The sequence below is a fragment of the Perca fluviatilis genome, chromosome 8, assembly GCF_010015445.1.
Source record: "Perca fluviatilis chromosome 8, GENO_Pfluv_1.0, whole genome shotgun sequence".
In the NCBI taxonomy this organism is placed as follows: domain Eukaryota; kingdom Metazoa; phylum Chordata; class Actinopteri; order Perciformes; family Percidae; genus Perca; species Perca fluviatilis.
Window position 1 is genome coordinate 16,326,945 of NC_053119.1, and position 18,769 is coordinate 16,345,713.

The window sequence follows — 18,769 nt, forward strand, 5'->3', positions numbered from 1 at the left end:
AAGTTAGAATCACTTAACTCTACAGGGTCCCCCTCGCTGATGAAAGACCAAGCCATCTGCCCTTAATCACTCCGATGGAGCGCTCCACCGTGGCCCGTGTGCACTGTTGTACCGGCGCATAGAGGTCATATAAAAGAGCTAGATATCCAGATAGATAGCCATTGTTGATAAGTGATCAACTGATGACTTCTCCTTCTCCTGTTAAACTGATTATATGCTTGCGTACACGAGTTCAGACCAGACGTGAGATTTTATCGCAGCCTACACTCACGTTCAAATTGATAAATGCCTTGCTTTGCGTAGGAATCGGCGTACGCCCGTCCTACACCTGTTTTAGGTTGTACGCACGTTTCATAAATGAGGGCCATTGTACCTGTAACCTATTTTCCCCAAATAGTGCTCAGTGATAATCAGCGTAATCGGTCACAAAAGTATACATTGTTTCCAGTGTCACGCTGTGAATGGCTGATTCTTCATGATACTGTATAACGCTCTTCCTGCACCTGCACTCTCACAGCAGGGAGAAACCAAGAACAACTGACTTCTGAACAAAAATCTCTCTCAGCTGAGAAGATTCTGCAAAGGTTCTTCAAAAGGACTTTGTTCCCTTTTGGTCTTTCAGAAGTTCAAAAATAAACAAGTTTTGAGATAATATATACATATATTATCTCAGAACTTGTTTATTTTTGAACTTCTTATTGCTGCAGCGTTTGGGTCCTAAGACTCAACAATCAGAATAAAATTAAACCGAGCATTTAAATAATGCACAAATAAGACTACTCATAACTGTTTTGTGTTATCTACTACAAATTGTATCATCATTTGCATTATTGGCTAAATTATGATTTGAACATGGACCTTTATGATTTATGATGCAGCACTTTTATCAGCTGAGTTACAGCAATAATAGCCATCATAGCTGCAGTAATTTAAGTTATTTTAAGTGTACTGTACCATTAGAAAGCAGGCTTCTATACTGCCTATTATTTATTTGCTCTAAAGCCGCTTTCCGACCAAGTAGTTACAGGAACGTAGTTATAGGAAAAGTCCACTTCTAAGCAGTTCTCCTAACTACTCTCCCCCCAAACTGTTTTTTAGGGGTCCAAGCCCGAGGGGCCATGGGAACCGCGTGTTGCAAGGCAACGCGGTTCACATGTCCAGCGGAGTGTGGAACCCTATTGTTTTTCTACTGATTATTCTTCTTCTCCGCCTAAAACTCCGACTGCAGCCTAAACCGTACATGGTGTGGGGTTGCCGTTTTCAGGACTGGTCTGAAACTCCAAGGACCTCAGGCGCAAAAATTCAACCACTTCCACCACTAGGTGGCTCTATAGCAAAAAAAAATCATTTGGCCCTATAACTCCCACACCGTACACCCGACATTCAAAAACCATACATCTATGCGTTCCCTGGATCCAACTGAATCACGTGGTATAGGCCACGCCCATTTCCGCCTAGACTTTTATGTGTGAAAAATCGTGATTTATCAAAAACCTACTTTTTCGAACTCATCCTAGACCGTGCGACCGATCTGGACGAAACTTGGACCGTAGCATCTCCAGACTGACCTGACCTGATAAAAATTGCGCATGTAACGCAAAAACTAATTTGTGTAGCTAACTGTGAAAACACCAACTTTGCAATATCTCGGCCAAAATGAAAGTGATCACCGCCAAACTTTAGATTCTTCTTTGCCATGACCCTCTGGTGGTCCCCCATGCGTTTTAGGAAAATTGGTCACTAGGGGGCGCTACAAGTACAAAAGGTTTATATGTCATGAACGGCTCATCCGATTTATACAAAATTTGATGGGTACCATCTAGGGCCAATCCTGAGGCCAACCCTAGAGTTGGGTACTGAGGGGCCAAAGTGGGCGTGGCCTATGGGACCCATGTCTAAATTTGCCATTTACACTAAGGTGAACAACTTTAAATTCACAGGGTAGATTGACAATGGGCCATGGACCACACCTACCAAAAATTACACGTGGACCACTAGGTAGCGCTATAATGTTTTTTTGTCTTTAACTCCCACATTACACATTAGAAATTCTTACATCGTGTTCCATGAATCAAGCTGAATCACGTGATATAGGCCGCGACAATTTCCCCTTAAAAGGTTTTTCGCAATATCGCACAATGCGCAAAACCAACTTTTTCGAACTCGTCCTAGGCCGTGAGACCGATCTGCATGAAACCTTGTAGATAGCATCTCCAGATAGACCTGACAAAAAGTTATGCAAAGAATTTTGCTATGTTAAAGTATGCGCATTTGACGACCAAACAAGTTTTCCTAGCTAGCTACCACACACATATCATATCTCGGCCAAATTAAATGTTATCAGCATATAACTTGAGATCCTTCTTCATCATCCCACCTCGATGCTTGGTACCAAATTTGGCGAAGATCGGCCTTTAGGGGGCGCTATAAGCAACATTTATTTTTTTCGACCAATAACTCAATGCATTTAAATGGGACATTTGCAATATCTCTGCCACAGTAAGAGCAATCAACACGAAACTCGTGGCCTCAAGATACTATCTCGTGGCCTCGAGATACTATCTCGTGTCCTCGAGATAGTATCTTGAGGCCTCGAGATAGTAAAGTGTCTGACACCTGGACCCTATGTTATTAAACTGGACCCTGTAGTGTAGTGCAATACTTCACATTCTGTGCAATATTCTGTTTTAATATTTAGTGTGCAATATAGTTTGTTGCAGTTCTGCTTCTATTTATTTACTAGTACTGTTCATCACAATTCTGTTAATACAGTAATGTAAATCTTGTAGGCTGCATATCCATAGTCCTTTATAATTCTTCATATTTTATAGCCTATATTTATACTTTTTACATGTATATATGTCACAAAATGGAGCCAGGCAGCCAGAGTTTTCTTATGTTGTGTATATAGTGTGGTGTTTCGGGTGTTTTATTTTGTATATAGTGTGGTGTTTTGGTTTGCCTGGCACAGAACGGAAGACTCCTCCCAGCGCACCTGAGGCAGATCTCATCAGGAGAGATGCTGGAGGAACACGGAACGCGCTCCAACACACCGGCAGCACATTTTGATAATGAATGGCTGAGACACAAGGAGGAAAGAGGAGTGGATAGAGAGCGAAAAAGAAACGTTGGGGATGCTACAGGATTGCAGGACGGACCACAGATAAGCTAAGTTTCCATCCACTTGTCAATCGAATTATCTGAAGTTCGGTAAAAAAACTAATGCGAATAAAGCTGGTGAAAGTGTGTTTCCATCCAACAGCTTTAAAGCGAATAAAAACCTGTGCGTAATGACGTCACATGCTGTTTTGCGATTAAATTGGTATATCGAATTGATTTGAGACATTTTATGGTGTTTCCATTCATTTTTGAACTGAATAGCACAAGATTCAAGCGAACTTTTGCGAACAAAGTTTTGCTAGACAAAAGTAGTTGTTAATATTAGAAGCCAAGCTATAGCCTAAGCTCCGATGGACCTTTGGCTGAGGATATGATCCAGCTCATCAAAAAGGTGGAACTTGCCTTATATTTTCCCTCCGGCACCGCTGCGATCATGTATCATGGTCATATCTTGTCATGAACACTTAAGCCTGTCAAAAAATCGAAATCGAAATCCAACGATTATAAGTTATCTCACGTTAATGTGTCAGATAACGTCCATAATATTTGGACATAGGGTTAGATTTGACCGTTTTAAGTGGTTATGATGAGCAATATAGAAGAGGATTTTTTGGTGATGATTGATCGTTGTTTAGATACATTAAACCATGTTAAGCTTTTTCACATTAGGACTTATAAAGCCAATGAGAACCGTGGAGAGTCAACCCCCAGCCGCTCCGCTCCCCTGAAGCAGAAACGCTTTATGTCAGATAACGTCCAAAATAATTGGACTTTGGGTTAGATTATTTGACAGTGATCATTGTTTAGGTACATTAAACCACGTTAAGCTTTTTCCTCGCCATATTAATATTAATACGGCCACTGATGAAGAAAATATTAACGTGAGATAACTTCTATAATCGTTGGATTTCGATTTAGTTTTTTTGACAGGCTTAAGTGTTCATGACAAGATATAACCATGATAAATCTGGTGATGATTGATCGTTGTTTAGATACATTAAACCACGTTAAGCTTTTTCAAGTTAAGCGTTTAATGTCCCTGTCGTAACTGTTGGTCGTTTCCTTCGCGAGCTCCTGATAAATGATGGCGTTTCTTAGATTTTTGCTATCTAAAATAGCTGTTATATTTTTCTGGTAAATTAAAAAAGTATCTCGTCTCCTCGTTTGTCCACTTACATCTGTTTTTGTTTTGCAAACAGAGCGGAAATACTGGGCGGAAATGAACTGAAACTTCTTCTTCTTCGTTTTATTGCGGGTTGCAACCATAAAATGACCTAAAACTTAATCGCAATTCATTATTTATTCTGCAAATAACGTTTCCATCAGCGTTTATCGCATAAGCCGTATATTGATCAAGAGAAAATTCGATGAGACCGAACATATTTCATTTGAGTCGATATTCATGAAATTCAGTCGGATTTTACGGTTTCCATAAGGCATTTTTCATTCGATATCACTTAATTTGGATAAAAACGGGTCGATGGAAACGTAGCCGGGCAGGACAGCGGAGTCATTGTTACTGTTATATTGCTGTATGAAGACTGCTGTTCATATTGTTGTTAGAAGTTTGATGAATATATTATGGCAGTTGTTGAGATAATTAGAAAAGGCTGATACAATTTCAAATGTGTTTTAAATGAAGTCTGTTACTAAGGGCAATACATACAATGCTGTGCATTTCTATAGTTGACCAATGCACCTTGAATTATTTTAGTTGATTTTTGAACAATAAGGATCATGTTTGTTCCGCTTCCATGTGCATTGTATTTGGCATTCTAGTTGTCCAGTAAACTGGGAATATAATTTGGGAGGATTGTACAATTTAAGAACATATCCTAATTGTACAATCCTCCCAAATTATAGTCTTAGTTCACTGGACCAGTAACTATCTAGTGATGTAGGCTACTGTACATTCATGTAACAACAGGGAGAGGACACCTCAATGGTATATGACCTTATATTTGGGGGGAAATAACTGATGAATATCACTCTGTTCCATTCATGTTTACAGTGTGCATGGAATTTATCACTTAATTATCTTCATAGCTTCTAGATTTTAGAGTCCAATTTCTTCAGTGTCTTTATTTTCTATGTCCATATATACAGGGAGCAAGGCATATATGTAGAGAAGGAAACTCGGCCTCTATAAAAAAATGAAACGTGATAATAGCATTGCAGCGTGGCAGATAATAGCGGACCGACTGAATGATAGTCTAAAAATATACATTTATGAACTACTGCTCTTAACTGAAACCATTCAATGAGTCACTGTCATTTGCAAAAACGAACAGTTGTTCACTTTGCATTAAAAGCGAGCAGTGGAAGTTAATATGACTTAGGAAACTTATATTTTAGCCCATGAGAGAAAGGGAGGAACAGAGTGAAAGAGATATTTACGCATCATATTCTAGCGTTGTAGAAAATTGATCTTCATTGTAAATTTCCTGAGTAACATTATCTTCTGCTTACTTTTAAGGCAAAGAGTACAACTGTTAATTTGTGAAAATGATTAGTAGCCTAATCCTTAAATGGAATGATTATGACGGTTTCAGTTCAGAGCAGTGGTCCGTTATTGTATATATTTAGGCTACAATTACGCATTCAGTCAGTCTGTGATCGTCTGCCTCGCTTTCTCTCGCTGTTTCATTACAGCGGCTGTGTTTCTTTTCTTTTTATACAAATAATGTGTTTCACGTCATCATACTTCCACAAGAAGCTGCTGCTCACTCTGTATAAAGTATGAACAATACGTATATTCTCCATTTTGGCATCAGTAAATCTGTGATCGACCTTGCGGTCTTTTGAGGAAAGCCGTGGACGCACGTCTATCTGAATTACTTCAGCCTGGCTCGACCTAGTCGCTCCTCCTCAGCCTGGCTTGGCCTTTGTGAAACGCACCAAGCCAGGATGCACAGATTAGACTAGGTCAAGCCTCGCTTTATCAGTTATCCTGGATTTATCTGCTTTTGTGAAACAGGCCCCTGGAGTGGACTCACAACACTGAAGCCCTATTTAGAAAGGGACCGCGCATGCTGCTCTTCCTGAGGCGACTCCAATGTTTCATTGTGTGCAACAGGCTCCTGCAAATCTTTTATCAGCCTGTCATAGCCAGTGCTCTGTCCTTTGTGGTGGTGTGCTGGGGTGGCATTCAGGCTTGGAGGTCAGCAGTCTCAACACTCTGTTACGGAAGGCCAGCTGATCCGGTTGGACCAGGACAGCGGGAAGACAACGAAATACAATAACCCTTACATACAATAACAATCACCCTTCTCGCCCTAACTACAACGAGCTGTGGCAGATTGACAGCTTGATGCAGATAGTTGATAGTTGAAAATCAAAGCCTGGGAGTTGCTTTTGAACTTGTTGCTGCTTAAGGTGCAACCGTGAAAGGAGGTAGCCAGAAGCAGTGATGAGGTATGCCTGCGCTGTGCTTTGCCGAAGTGCCTGCACTGTGCTCTGCACCCTGCCTCGTGGTTTTAACTCTAATCATGTGTAGGCGACTTAAGGATAGAGGATGTCATTTGCTGGACAGATTGTGAAGCCCCTTGAGGTAAATGTTTGATTTGTGATATAGGGAGAAATAAAAAAAAAAAGCTGATTTGACTTTGTTAAAGCTACACTGTAAGAATTTCTCCCATCTAGCAGTGAAATTGTATATGACAACCAACTGAATATTACTTTCTAGCCCCTCCCATTCCGATCGTGTTTTAACTCCTACGGTGGCCGTATTATTCCAAGAAGTACGACTTCGTCCGTGAGTGTTCCTTCCAGTGTAATAATAGTTTTACGTTATTTTGGTACCATTTCATTGCTAACATCAGCTATCAGGTTCCCAAACGAATGCAAGCTAATGTTAGTAAAGTATCAGGATGATCCTCCATCTTCAACAGGCTTTCAAATCTGCCGGCAGTCGCGAGTAATCTCCCCCTGGCATTCGTCACAGTTTCACTGAGTGTAAAAGCACGAAAGGCGGAGGTACGTCCTCTTTGGCTAATGTATTTTAAAGATGGAGGTGCAACATGGCAGAATACATACGAGCGACTCGCTCGTATGTATTCTTGAATGGATGATTTTACGATTACAAGAATACTTTGATTAGTTGGTGGAAGTAATTACACATGAATGAGCACATATTTGTGAAAGAACAAAGGGGTTTTTGCTAAGAATCAACTCAAAAAATTACACAATGGAGCTTTAAGCTTTGTTGCTCTTGTTTTGCTGTATGTCTAGTAGTCTCTTAATTCAATGAGAGAAACAAAAAACAAGACAAATTACTTGTGTGTGCTCACATGCTTGGCCAAAGTAGACAGTAGACAATGCATCAATGTTGCTGCAAAGAAGCTACAAATTCTAAAACGCAGATGCTTAACACAAATCTTCAACCCAGCAGCACAGAAGATTGATACAATCACCACAGATAAGGTGGGCACCCAAGATTAGTGTTAATTCAGTATCTGACCAAATGTGAAATATGGTCACAATCTTCTTTTTTGTTTCTGAATTATGGCGTTGAACAATGGCAAGAAAAGTGTTTTTGCAGAACATTATGATGTCAGAGTGAAGTTGACCTTTGGATATAAAATGTCATTACTTCGTCTATACTATTAGACGTGTGTGAAATGTTGTCATAATTAGCATATGAATTCTTGAGTAATGGCCAGAAAATTTCTTTTGTGAGGTCGCAGTGACCTTTGACCACCAGAATGTAATCAGTTGATCCATGACTCTACGTGGACGTTTGTGCCAAATTGGAAGAATTTCCAGGAGTTGCTGAGATATTGTGTTTACGAACATAATGGCTCCAGCCACGGCTATCGTCTGTGAGGAGGCATGAAAAGCAGGATATATCTCAGCAAAAACTCCAGGCTCTGTTAAATGATCATCTGGTAAAACAGCCCAAGAATCTGTAACTACATCACCTTGCAAGTTTTGAGACTGAGGAGAACATTATTGCTCACAGAAGAGTTGTAAAACCTTCCCTCATATAAACACTGAAGTGTCTCTTAAAACTGAACTTTCTGGTCCATTGCTTATTTCTTACTGGTAACTATGGCAACAAGCCCTCAGCAGTGCAACCCCTTTCAGTTATCCATTATTTCAGGGCTGTAATGAAGAACAGAGCAGAAACATGAAATTGTGATGGAAAATGCAAGACGTCAGAGGCCCATTCCAGGAAGGAGGTTTTTAACAAACTCTGAGTGTAACCCTGATCTCTGAATTGATTTACCCTGAGATGGGAAACTCAGTTTTCGGTTCCAGAACAGCTGATTTGAGTTGGTTCAGTCAACTCGGAGTATGTTCACTCGGGTTACGCGCGTGCACATAAGGCAGTATGAATGGAGCCATGATTCTACGATTCACCATGGTAACGACCACAAACAAACGGGTCGGTGGAAATACTCATGCGCACAAACGGCGAGTTTGAACCGTTTGAACATGTATTTCGTTAAAAAAGCAAGACAGCGGCTGCTGCTGCAAAAGAGAGAGAATTGGTGTGGGAGAAAATTGCTGCTGGAGTCAATGCGTACGCATTAACAGTGTATTAATTTCATATTTAATCACAGTTAACTTATAATATTAGGCTACTGGTGAAAACTGGAATTGTAGGCTACACCTATAATTTTATTCAGGTGCAATCCTGCGGGCGAAAAAGTAAAATATACTATTCCCATTCTGAGGCTGCAGCACCATGATCATTAACAGAACTACAAGTATAATCATTTATTTATTTTTAATGGCTCTCACTGGTTTGTGTCCAGGGAACATAACACGTTTAAAAAACGTTTGAGAGCGATCACACTTTTCTGACGGCTCTACATACAGTGGCTTTACTATTACAATATGATCCGCTGCTGTTATAAAGAAAACTGCCGTTTGCAAAAAACGTAATGCGACACAAAGAATCTGCTGGGATGTGAAAGCCTGTCCACGATGTTGAACTAGAGGATAAGGTATCTACATATCTAATAGACTGTGATAAAAAAAATACCACTCAAATCGGTTATGTGGAAATGAAAAAACATCTAGTCGGGACTCAATATCATCTCCCGACGTAAACTCTCTGAATTAATACAGCTTTTTCATCAACGGGATCGTCGACAAAAGGACATGACATGTTTGAGAAAAAAACATTTTACAGTCTGCCTAACATAAACCAATCAGTTTTTTTATTCATGCAGATAACAAACTGCATTACAGTTTTTCACGATCGCTATGACAATTTTTTCAACAACTTTCCTAAACTGTTAACGCACCAACACACCTACAACACACGATTGGCAAAACAGTTAATTTCATGTTCAAAATCACACATTGTAAACTAAACTCCAACACTAATTTTCAAAATACAATTATACACTAACACAATACACTATGTTTACCAAAACAATGCAATCATGTCTCAAAATCAAATAATTCTTGCAAAACACTAACACATGTTCTCTCCCAACAGGAACATTTAGTCAATCATAGCACAATGTCATACAAAACACTAACATCCTATGGAATTACAGAAACTGCATTATTTTATATGTATCAGTCAGGTCTGCCCTTATAGAATAGACAATAGTGATTGTATTGATCATAGATTGTGTTTTGCACTGCAGTTTCTCTTGAAGCCTCTACATTTTTGTTTTGTTGGGTTTAGTAAATTTTTTTCAAAGAATATTTTTTGGGCTTTTCTGCCTTTATTTGACAGGACTGCTAGTTGAGAAAGGGGAAAGACATTCAGTAAATCGTCACAAGTCGGATTTGAACCCTGGATCTCTGCGTTGAGGAATAAACCTCCAAGTATATGTGTGCCTGCTCTACCCACTGAGCCAACCCGGCCACCATTTTGTTTCTTTTGCTGCAGAGATTCAATACAAAAAATGATTGACCCATCTCAGAGTAGCTTTATAGAATGTGGGGTTTATGAAAAAAAGGAGACAGAGACATAATTGTCCTGGTACTCCTCTTCCTCTCCCTCGTGAAGGCATTTTTCTTATTTTCTGTGTTCATCTACAGTATATTGTTCAAATAGGTCCTCTTTTACTGTACTACCATATGATCATGCAATTGAAAGAACCTCAACACCTGAGTGTGTTTCCTAGAAGGGAATCAGCTATGATTGATCTATTTGCATAACTTCAATCAGCTGTTTCTCAATAAATGCATGTATAAAATGCAGGGGATATATTTGTTTCAATTTACAATATGATCAGCTGTTCACTTTGACTTTAGCCTATAAGTTAGGTTTAGAACATGATGTTATCTGTTCTGAAATAGTGTGAAAGCATTTGTAAATTTGGCAGTAAAGATCCATTGTTTTGCTTTTGGTGGAGCTTGTGTGTAAAAGAAGTTCAAGCATTTTAAATTTGTGTTAACTGTATGCATTTTGTGTCAAAGCAACAAGAAATGTGTTAATTGTATAGCCTACACAGACAGATGTTGTGCTAACTGTGTTAAGAGTTTAGGAAAGTTGTTAAAAGTATTGAAAAAAGTGTCATAGCGATCGTAAAAAACTGTAAAATGCGCCTGAGACGGGCTGAATGAATGAGGAAATGAGTTTCCCCTCCCTCTGAGAGGGAGGAGACTGAGAGAAACTCAAGTTTTTTTCCCCGTTTCTCTCAGTCTCCTCCCTATCAGCGGGATGAGACTGAGAGAAACTCAAGGTTTCTTGAAGAAAACCTGCTCCCGACCAGGTTAGGTTCACAGACTCAGTTACCATAGTAACTGACTCTGAGGTTAAGTTACCTCTCTTTCTGGAACGGAAAACCCAGAGTTTCCCTCATCTCAGAGTTTTCACTAAACCTGCTTTCTGGAACGGGCCTCTGGAATAGATCTCAGGGTTGTACAGCTGACATTTAATCATCTGTATTACCACAGTGTGTATCCTAATACAAAGGCTGCTGGACTGAATATTGGATATACTGATTATCCCACCACATAGGCTACCTGTTATTGTCTCTACAGTAGCTGGTCAAAGGATCAAATCTCTTTTTACAAATGCTATAAGGCTGTTATCCTAAAAAAAGGATAAAAAACGTACATTTCCACCAAGTACCTGTATTGGATATAAGTTATTTCTACTCCAAGCTTGGCGTCACTGGTATTTATTTATTTTTATATATTTTTTTTTTTATATATATATATATATATATATATATATATATATATATCTGTTCTAAATGTATGTTAAAAGGGATATTTTTTATGCAAGTGTGTGATGATCAAGTGGTATTTGAGACTGGACTATTCTGGTGGTAACTCAATTAACATCGACAATATAGCAAATAACTTTAGTCTTGTGGCGAAAACCATCTGGAAGGGCTTTGAAAGACATTCTTTTTTTTTCTTTTTTTTCTCACTCTTTCTTAGAAAAAGTAGCTTGACAAAAAAAAAAACTTAACTCAAGGTCCACTTACTGGGATTTTCCAGAGCTTTTAACTACATCTCACGGTCCTCAATCTGCTTATGTGTTACATTGTCGAAGAGCTCAGGATGTACTCTGTTCAAGACTAAGACATGTACGTTCTAGATAGTGTGAATAATCTATTAATTCAGCATGAATTAGCTGGTTTTAATTAATACATTGGTCCTAGTACAGCTCTACCAGAAGAGAAATACATTAACATGTGAAATAGATCTACAGTAGATGTTGCCTTTTGAACAGATTTTAAAAAAGGCAAAATGAATGTAGAATCTTAAAGAAGAACCCCTCTGTTCTCAGTAGGAACCTCTAGCAAGCCGTGCCTGGGGGTTTCAAGGTTGAACTCCTGAATAATGAACGGTTCTGAGCGTATGAACCTTCGGGCTTGTTCCTGCTGTGAATCTTTTACATGTAAAGTTTCTTTATGAAACTCTGACCTAAACGGTAACAGAAGGGTCTTACTGTAAGATTCATTTCTGCATGAGCTTCTTTCCTCGTCCAAGTGGAGACAGGGTTCACCACTGCAGGCAGATGGTTAATGACAGTTAAAAAAACATGGACCCTAATTGTGAATTAGTGCTCATGTCCATTTGCTTTGCATACATTTATAACTGGAGGCTACTGTATATAACACATAGTATCAGCATGTTTGGAAACATTAAGAAATGTACCACGTCTATTTCTATGTTTGCACGTTTTTCCTGAGTCCTGGATGACGATGTGATTTGAGCTCATAATCCGTGTGTTAAATACATCAGTGATGTTTGACAGTCCATCCGTATGCTGTCAGTTTTTGTGTAAGATCTTCATATTAACATTTTTAGAACATATTGTGCAATATTTGTAATATTATTGTGGAATCCAGTAATGCCAAAGTATTTAATTTAATTTTATGATATTTGTATATTCACATATCTGTGTCTATGTCTCTCATTTATGGACTGTCATTATAATAAATCACTGTAGGCTAAACACTCCTATAATAAATCACTATTAAGGCTGTAAGCAGAAAAGCCCTTCTGACTCTGCTGTAGCATGTGAGATCTACTGTAGCTCTGAAGCAAACTGCCGCAGCATTAACATCAGTTATGTTGGGGTCACCCCTAACTCTTGCTACATGCGTCATACATGTATGGCACATAGGTAACTTAATGCGCACATCTTTTCAAAAAAACAACATACTCTTTAACCTCTATCATCCACTTCTCCTGACACCATTAATCTAAGCATTTTAGAGGAAACCAACCTTGTGGGTTGGTTGATTTGTCCACACAAATTGCAATTACTGGATCTGGGGTGTACATAAGCCACAGTGAATACAGTGGTTCAGGCCTCGCTTTATTGGTTATCCTGGATTTCTAAATTCTGCTTTTGTGAGATAGGCCCCAGATGTCTCAAAAACTTTTCTGCAAGATGAATATTTGTTTCTCTCAGACGCACACAACTTGAAAAATAAGTGCAGAACTGTATTCTGACGTTAGCACATTCTTCATTCTATTGGACATATCAAACCATTCATTATAAAAATGGACATAAAAAAGGACATTCAGCTGTAAGGGACATATAAAGTGTGATAATAGCTGAATGTGTCTGTATTTAAAAGCTCTGCACATTTAGCCAGTGCCACAGTTTGATACAAACACATTCACAATATATCTATAAAGCCAATTAATATCCTATTTATTATTATTATTATTAGTAGTAGTAGTCTATATTATGTATTATATTTAGACATTTTGTCAGCTTATAACACAAGACACATTCAAGATTTCCAGTAATGTACTTGTCTGTGAATGATGTCAGTAATGTACTTTTCATTGAACAGTCCTAATCCAACTCTTAAACTACGTCCAACATCATGAGCTACTGAAACTTTTTCCCTCTTCAGATTTTTATGATAGGACTTGTTTTATACTTTATTGAGATTCATCAAGGGACAGAATTACAGCAGGATATTCAAAGAATGGCCTGGCTATCCATAATAATTAGGGACTGTATCAGAGGGGACCCTGACCCCCCTATATTTTATTATATTCACGAAGGTAGGTAGTTTTGGAGAAAATAAAAAGCAAAGGCTAATCTTTTCCAGCCATTAGGTTTAACAGTGACTTTTAAACCTTTGGCCCTCTGACCTGCTCCCTTCGTCAAAAAAAAAAAAGCAAACCATCAGCCTACGTTACTGTGTCCTTTCCTTTTAGTACTGCAAACGCTAGCTATGACAATTCCAGCTCTGAACAAAAATAAGACATTATTAGTCCAGCCAATGTGACGACAAATAGCACGGAGGGAGTGAGGGCTATCACCAAATCAAACCACTAATTTCTGGGTTCAGACACTGAACACTGTACTTAGACGACCTGCTATGAGTCTCTGCACAGCACACTCAAGTTTGCCATTGGGTGCTTTCAATTTGTCTAAAGTGGCACATTGCTTCCCGCTGGGATGCTGCGACGGAGGAATTTCATTTACCAAATTGGACATCCTTGCCCACTTCAGCATCATTATGAGAAGACAGCAATTACTGATCATACACAGTCTCCAATGCCTTATAATGAGGCAAGATAATTAAGTAACACTTTTACAGAAAAGAACTGATGACTGCCACTCTAATTATACTGATTACAGGTCAATAATGACGTCAGGGCGTCATAGAATTTGAGTGATATAAATAACAACAGAGAAACCCTTAAATGCGTTGATTAAAGACCAGATTGATTGGACGTGGGACAGCAATCACAATCAGCTATAAATGCTCGGCATGTCTGCTATACAGAAATAACATACTGTAGAGTGCTGTAATTGACCAATCATAATTGAGTATCCAACAAAGCCGTGTACAAAATGTAGTTAGCAGTGGACTGAAACGGAGTGTAGCAGCCCACTGTACTGTCAAAAAACACCTATAAAGGCTAAATCAAGAACTGCACAAGCGGAAATGTTCTACCAGCAAAGTGATCAAAATTGGGGAAAAATTAACAACATCTGCAGCCAAGATGACCAGTTTCCCTGACATCAGCATGCAGCTAATGTAGCAGTGTATGTGATGTAAACACTGCAGTAGCGTGTGTGGAGCAGAAGACCATATATAGAAAACCAAGTGGAAAAAAAACTTTTAAATACATTTACCTCATTATTTGGCCATGTTTAATAATAAACATCTGACATTGCAACATTATAGATATGACAGAAAATACAGAAAAGCATAATACAGTAGGTCACCTTTAACATTAAAAAAACGCTGACATTAGGGATATTACTTCTGACCAGAATGTTTTAACAGTTGACAATTCCAAAGTAGGTGGAATAATGAATTTTGTGTGCCACAAATGTGCCAGCATCAATCTTGGTGGTGTTTGTCATCCATCTGTCTGACTGATTTAGACTTATCATTTAGCAAAACTCTTCTTGTCTTACCATGCAGATGTTTATATTTCACAATGTGACCATCACCGTCCCGGAGAACTTCACCCAGTGCACCACCCACGGCAGCTTTGTCCAGCACTGGCAGGAGACAGTCTACAACATGTTCACCTTTCTGTGCCTCTTCCTCCTGCCTTTGGTCATCATGATCTTCTGTTACACACGAATCCTCATTGAGATATCCAGCCGCAATAACTGTAAGTCTCATGTTTTCTTCAAAGTCTGCAGTCTGAGTACTAGACCATTTCAAATTGGGGTCAGGGGCAGGCGGGGGCCACATGCAATTTTAGGGATACCACATATATTATCCCTTAGATATCTATTTTTGTCTTTTTTAAGTGGGGGGGGGGGCAGTGGGAGATAGCATGTCAAGAGTAGATGCCACATAGAAGTGGTATACAGCATCTGAAAGCTGGGAACTGGAAGATTAATCGGAGATGCAGCACTGTGTGTCAAGTTTTTCTAGTCATAAATGTGTAATAAACATTGTGTTTTGGTTAGGCGCCTATTCAGATTTTGAAAGTTTAGAGTGTATAAGGGTTTATAACATTAGATTGAAGTATATGATGTTGCAGCAATTTTTGGGTTTATGCAATTTGTTACACAGGTTTGTGGCAAAATAACCTTTTTTTACCATCTGAGAATTGATAAACAATTGTCAGAAATCTCTCCCAAATATCACATTAAGACACCAAGACCTTGAGGAACACTACTGAAAAACCCATGCTGTGATTTGGTATCAGAAACTTTTGACATTTGGAGATTTCTGTAAGGATTTCATTTTTCGGCGATTGGATAGCTTCACTTCTGTTCTGGAAACTGCTCAGAAAAAATGGAAAGTGAGTCTGAGACCCAAGGAGCTTTGTGTTACAAAGATGGTGTTTTCTTCTCTTCCAGTGCTGTCGAGAGATGTTCATCTACGCCGCTCCCACAACAACATCCCTAAAGCTCGGATGAGGACTCTTAAGATGAGCATCGTCATCGTGACGTCATTCATTGTCTGCTGGACCCCGTACTACCTGCTAGGCCTGTGGTACTGGTTATTTCCTGAAAAAATGGAGGAAACCGTCTCTCATTCACTGACACATATGCTGTTTATCTTTGGCCTCTTCAGCGCTTGTCTAGACCCCATCACGTATGGTTTGTTCACCATTCATCTTCACCAGGGTCTTAAGAGATGCTGTCTGACTTCAAGCACACGGAGTAAATTAGAAAACACAACTTGCCTTGCACACACTCATCAGTCGTCTCACAGGCGGATTGCCTCAAGTGGCCACAATACAGACACTGAGGGAGGAAACGACAACAGCTCAAAAAGTGGCTCAAGGCCAATCATGCCAGTAAGCAAGATGTAATGGCTTAAATTATTTTAATACAGGGACCAAGTGTGCACACATCCAAATAATACTTCACTGCAGGGGCAAATTGGAGGTCTGCACCTTGTCTGGAAACTGTTAGTCTCCAAATAGATTTTTTTTTTTTTGTGTGTGGCATTTTTAGGCCTTTATTTGACAGGAAAGCTAAGACTTGAAAGGGGAGAGAGAGGGGGAACAACATGCAGCAAAGGGTCGCAGGACGGAACTAAACCGTGGCTACCGCGGTGAGGACTGAGCCTCTGCATATGGGACGCATGCTCCACCAGGTGAGCTACCCAGGCGCCCCCTATTTTTCTATTTTTAAGGTAACTTTCGATTTACCTGAGAAGGATCTTGTAGATCCAAAGATTGCCTTGAAAAAAAGAAAAAGCCTAACAGTGTGCAGACCTCCATTGTGGCCCACAGTTAAAGAATTCCACTGAAAAGAATCTCTGCTCTTAATCAGTGATGAGCTTAGTCTTTCTCCAGAGATGACAGGTAGTTAAATGATGTTGCCGTAAAATGATGACACTCCATACAAATCAAGTGTTCTTTTGCCAGACGAATCTGTTCATTTTTGTTGTAATGGACAGCATATTAGAGCTCTGCCCTGGTATGTTCATCCTGCATCTTGGATGCCACTGATCAGATTTTGAGAAACCGCTGCAGAGTGATGCATGCAGCATTTACAAAAAGCACCATGATTGGCTGAGGGTGAAGCTGTACATCACACAGACTGGCTCACACACTGCTGACTGTATTTCATTAAGCTTAAAGACTCGTGGGAAAGATTAAATTCAGGTTGAACTGATGACAAGTCTGCTTAAAGTCATAAATGGACTAAAAATGACTTGCACCCATATGTTTTAGCACCACTTTTTTATAACAGTAGCAAACAACAACAACTTTGATTCACAGGCGCACACACATGTGCAACACACAAACACAACTACTGGGTTTTACTGGGTAGATCTCAAGATATCCTGTAATATTACTTGCGTCAAAGAAAGCACAGAAACAAAAATGTTTGCATTTGATTAAAGATAATCAAATAGATCACAAACTGTCTGTGGTGTAACCTTTATTTTTATTTTGTATTTATTATCAAGATCATCTGCTAATCATTGTTTACTGACTGAAAACTGCTCTAAGTTGTCATTAGTAGTGTTGTGTGTGCAATGTAAAAGGTTGTTATTTTGTTTCATTACAAACATGAATGTTATGACCTGCACAGCATGTTGTCGATTTATTGACTGCTTAATTTGTCCAAGATGAATTCTGTATTTACTGTGTTGCATAAAACCACACTGGAGACAAACATTGATTAATTCATGCCATTTGTCATATTTTACATTAATATTAGTGTTATTGGGGTATTATGTTGTGAATTGTGTTGCTTTCTGTGACCAACAAATTAATTAAAAAACTGCTTAATTTAAATTTCAAACTATGTGATATTGTAAAGTTAACAGTAAACAATTATTTTACCTTTCTGATATGTTGTTGCAAAAAAAAGCGAGATCAATAGCACTTGTTTGTTTGCATGGATTTGTTGCTTTCCTGCAAGTTATGGAAGATGTTGTAATGTATACTTGCAGTGTGTTTATTTGTTGAATAAAACAATGATGATGATTATCATTATGGTATTGGGATGATGATGCTTTTAGTGCAATCGCTAATATATCTTGTCATTTATTCACCATCAAAATAAAAACCTCACCTAATTCCTCAACTGTTTAGTTTATTTTAAAATAGCTGCAGTAATGCGTGTTATATGTGTTATATGTATATGTAATGCGAAAATAAGAAAATCAATATGGTACTGGGAGGATGATGCTTTTAGTGTACTTGCTAATATATCTATATATTGTCACTTTTCAAAACCTAAATAAAAACCTCAATTAATTCCTCAACCGTTCCTCAAACAGTTTATTTTAAAATATCTGCAGTAATGCTTGAGGTTTAGCTGGCAAAGGTGAACTGTTTCCAGCTATTCCAGTTACTATTTCGCTGATATGAGTAGGAGCATGTCTTGGTATTTACAAGAGCACAGACATTACTGAGGTATAGAGCCCCTGAATAATATATTTGTCAATAAATCTGTCATATGTGAATGATCCACAGCCATTTCAAGTCTAACAAATCATTATAGCTGCACTTCCAATTCAAATGCGATTGAGAGAGACTTTTGTAAACGAAGTGTCATACATGTTTTTCTTTATTTCTGGAAAGGTCAACCGGAAGGTAGTTTAGCAGGAGGTGATATATCAGAGTAGCTCATCATAGCATATCATCTTATTCCTAAAATATATTGACAGAATTTGAACTGAACACTGTTGCATTTTCTCTTTTGTATGTGCAAAACAACCCAGAAAGGAGCTGAGAAAACAATCCCACTGTATGGTCCATTTAGCAGCCATTTCAGAGCTTTTAATCAAATCACATGAGCAGATTGAGTTTGCCC

General features: G+C 38.8%; 1 protein-coding gene across 1 annotated transcript in view; it reads left to right on the forward strand.

Moving 5' to 3' along the window:
• The window catches only part of gnrhr4 (gonadotropin releasing hormone receptor 4), a 32,491-nt gene extending 14,471 nt beyond the window's left edge, over positions 1-18,020 (forward strand). The window contains exons 3-4 of the mRNA XM_039808186.1: positions 14,952-15,147; positions 15,848-18,020. Of these exons, the coding sequence (XP_039664120.1) occupies positions 14,952-15,147; positions 15,848-16,305 (654 nt within the window). The 3' untranslated portion in view covers positions 16,306-18,020. The remainder of the gene's footprint in view (positions 1-14,951; positions 15,148-15,847) is intronic.
• Positions 18,021-18,769: the final 749 nt, after the last annotated feature.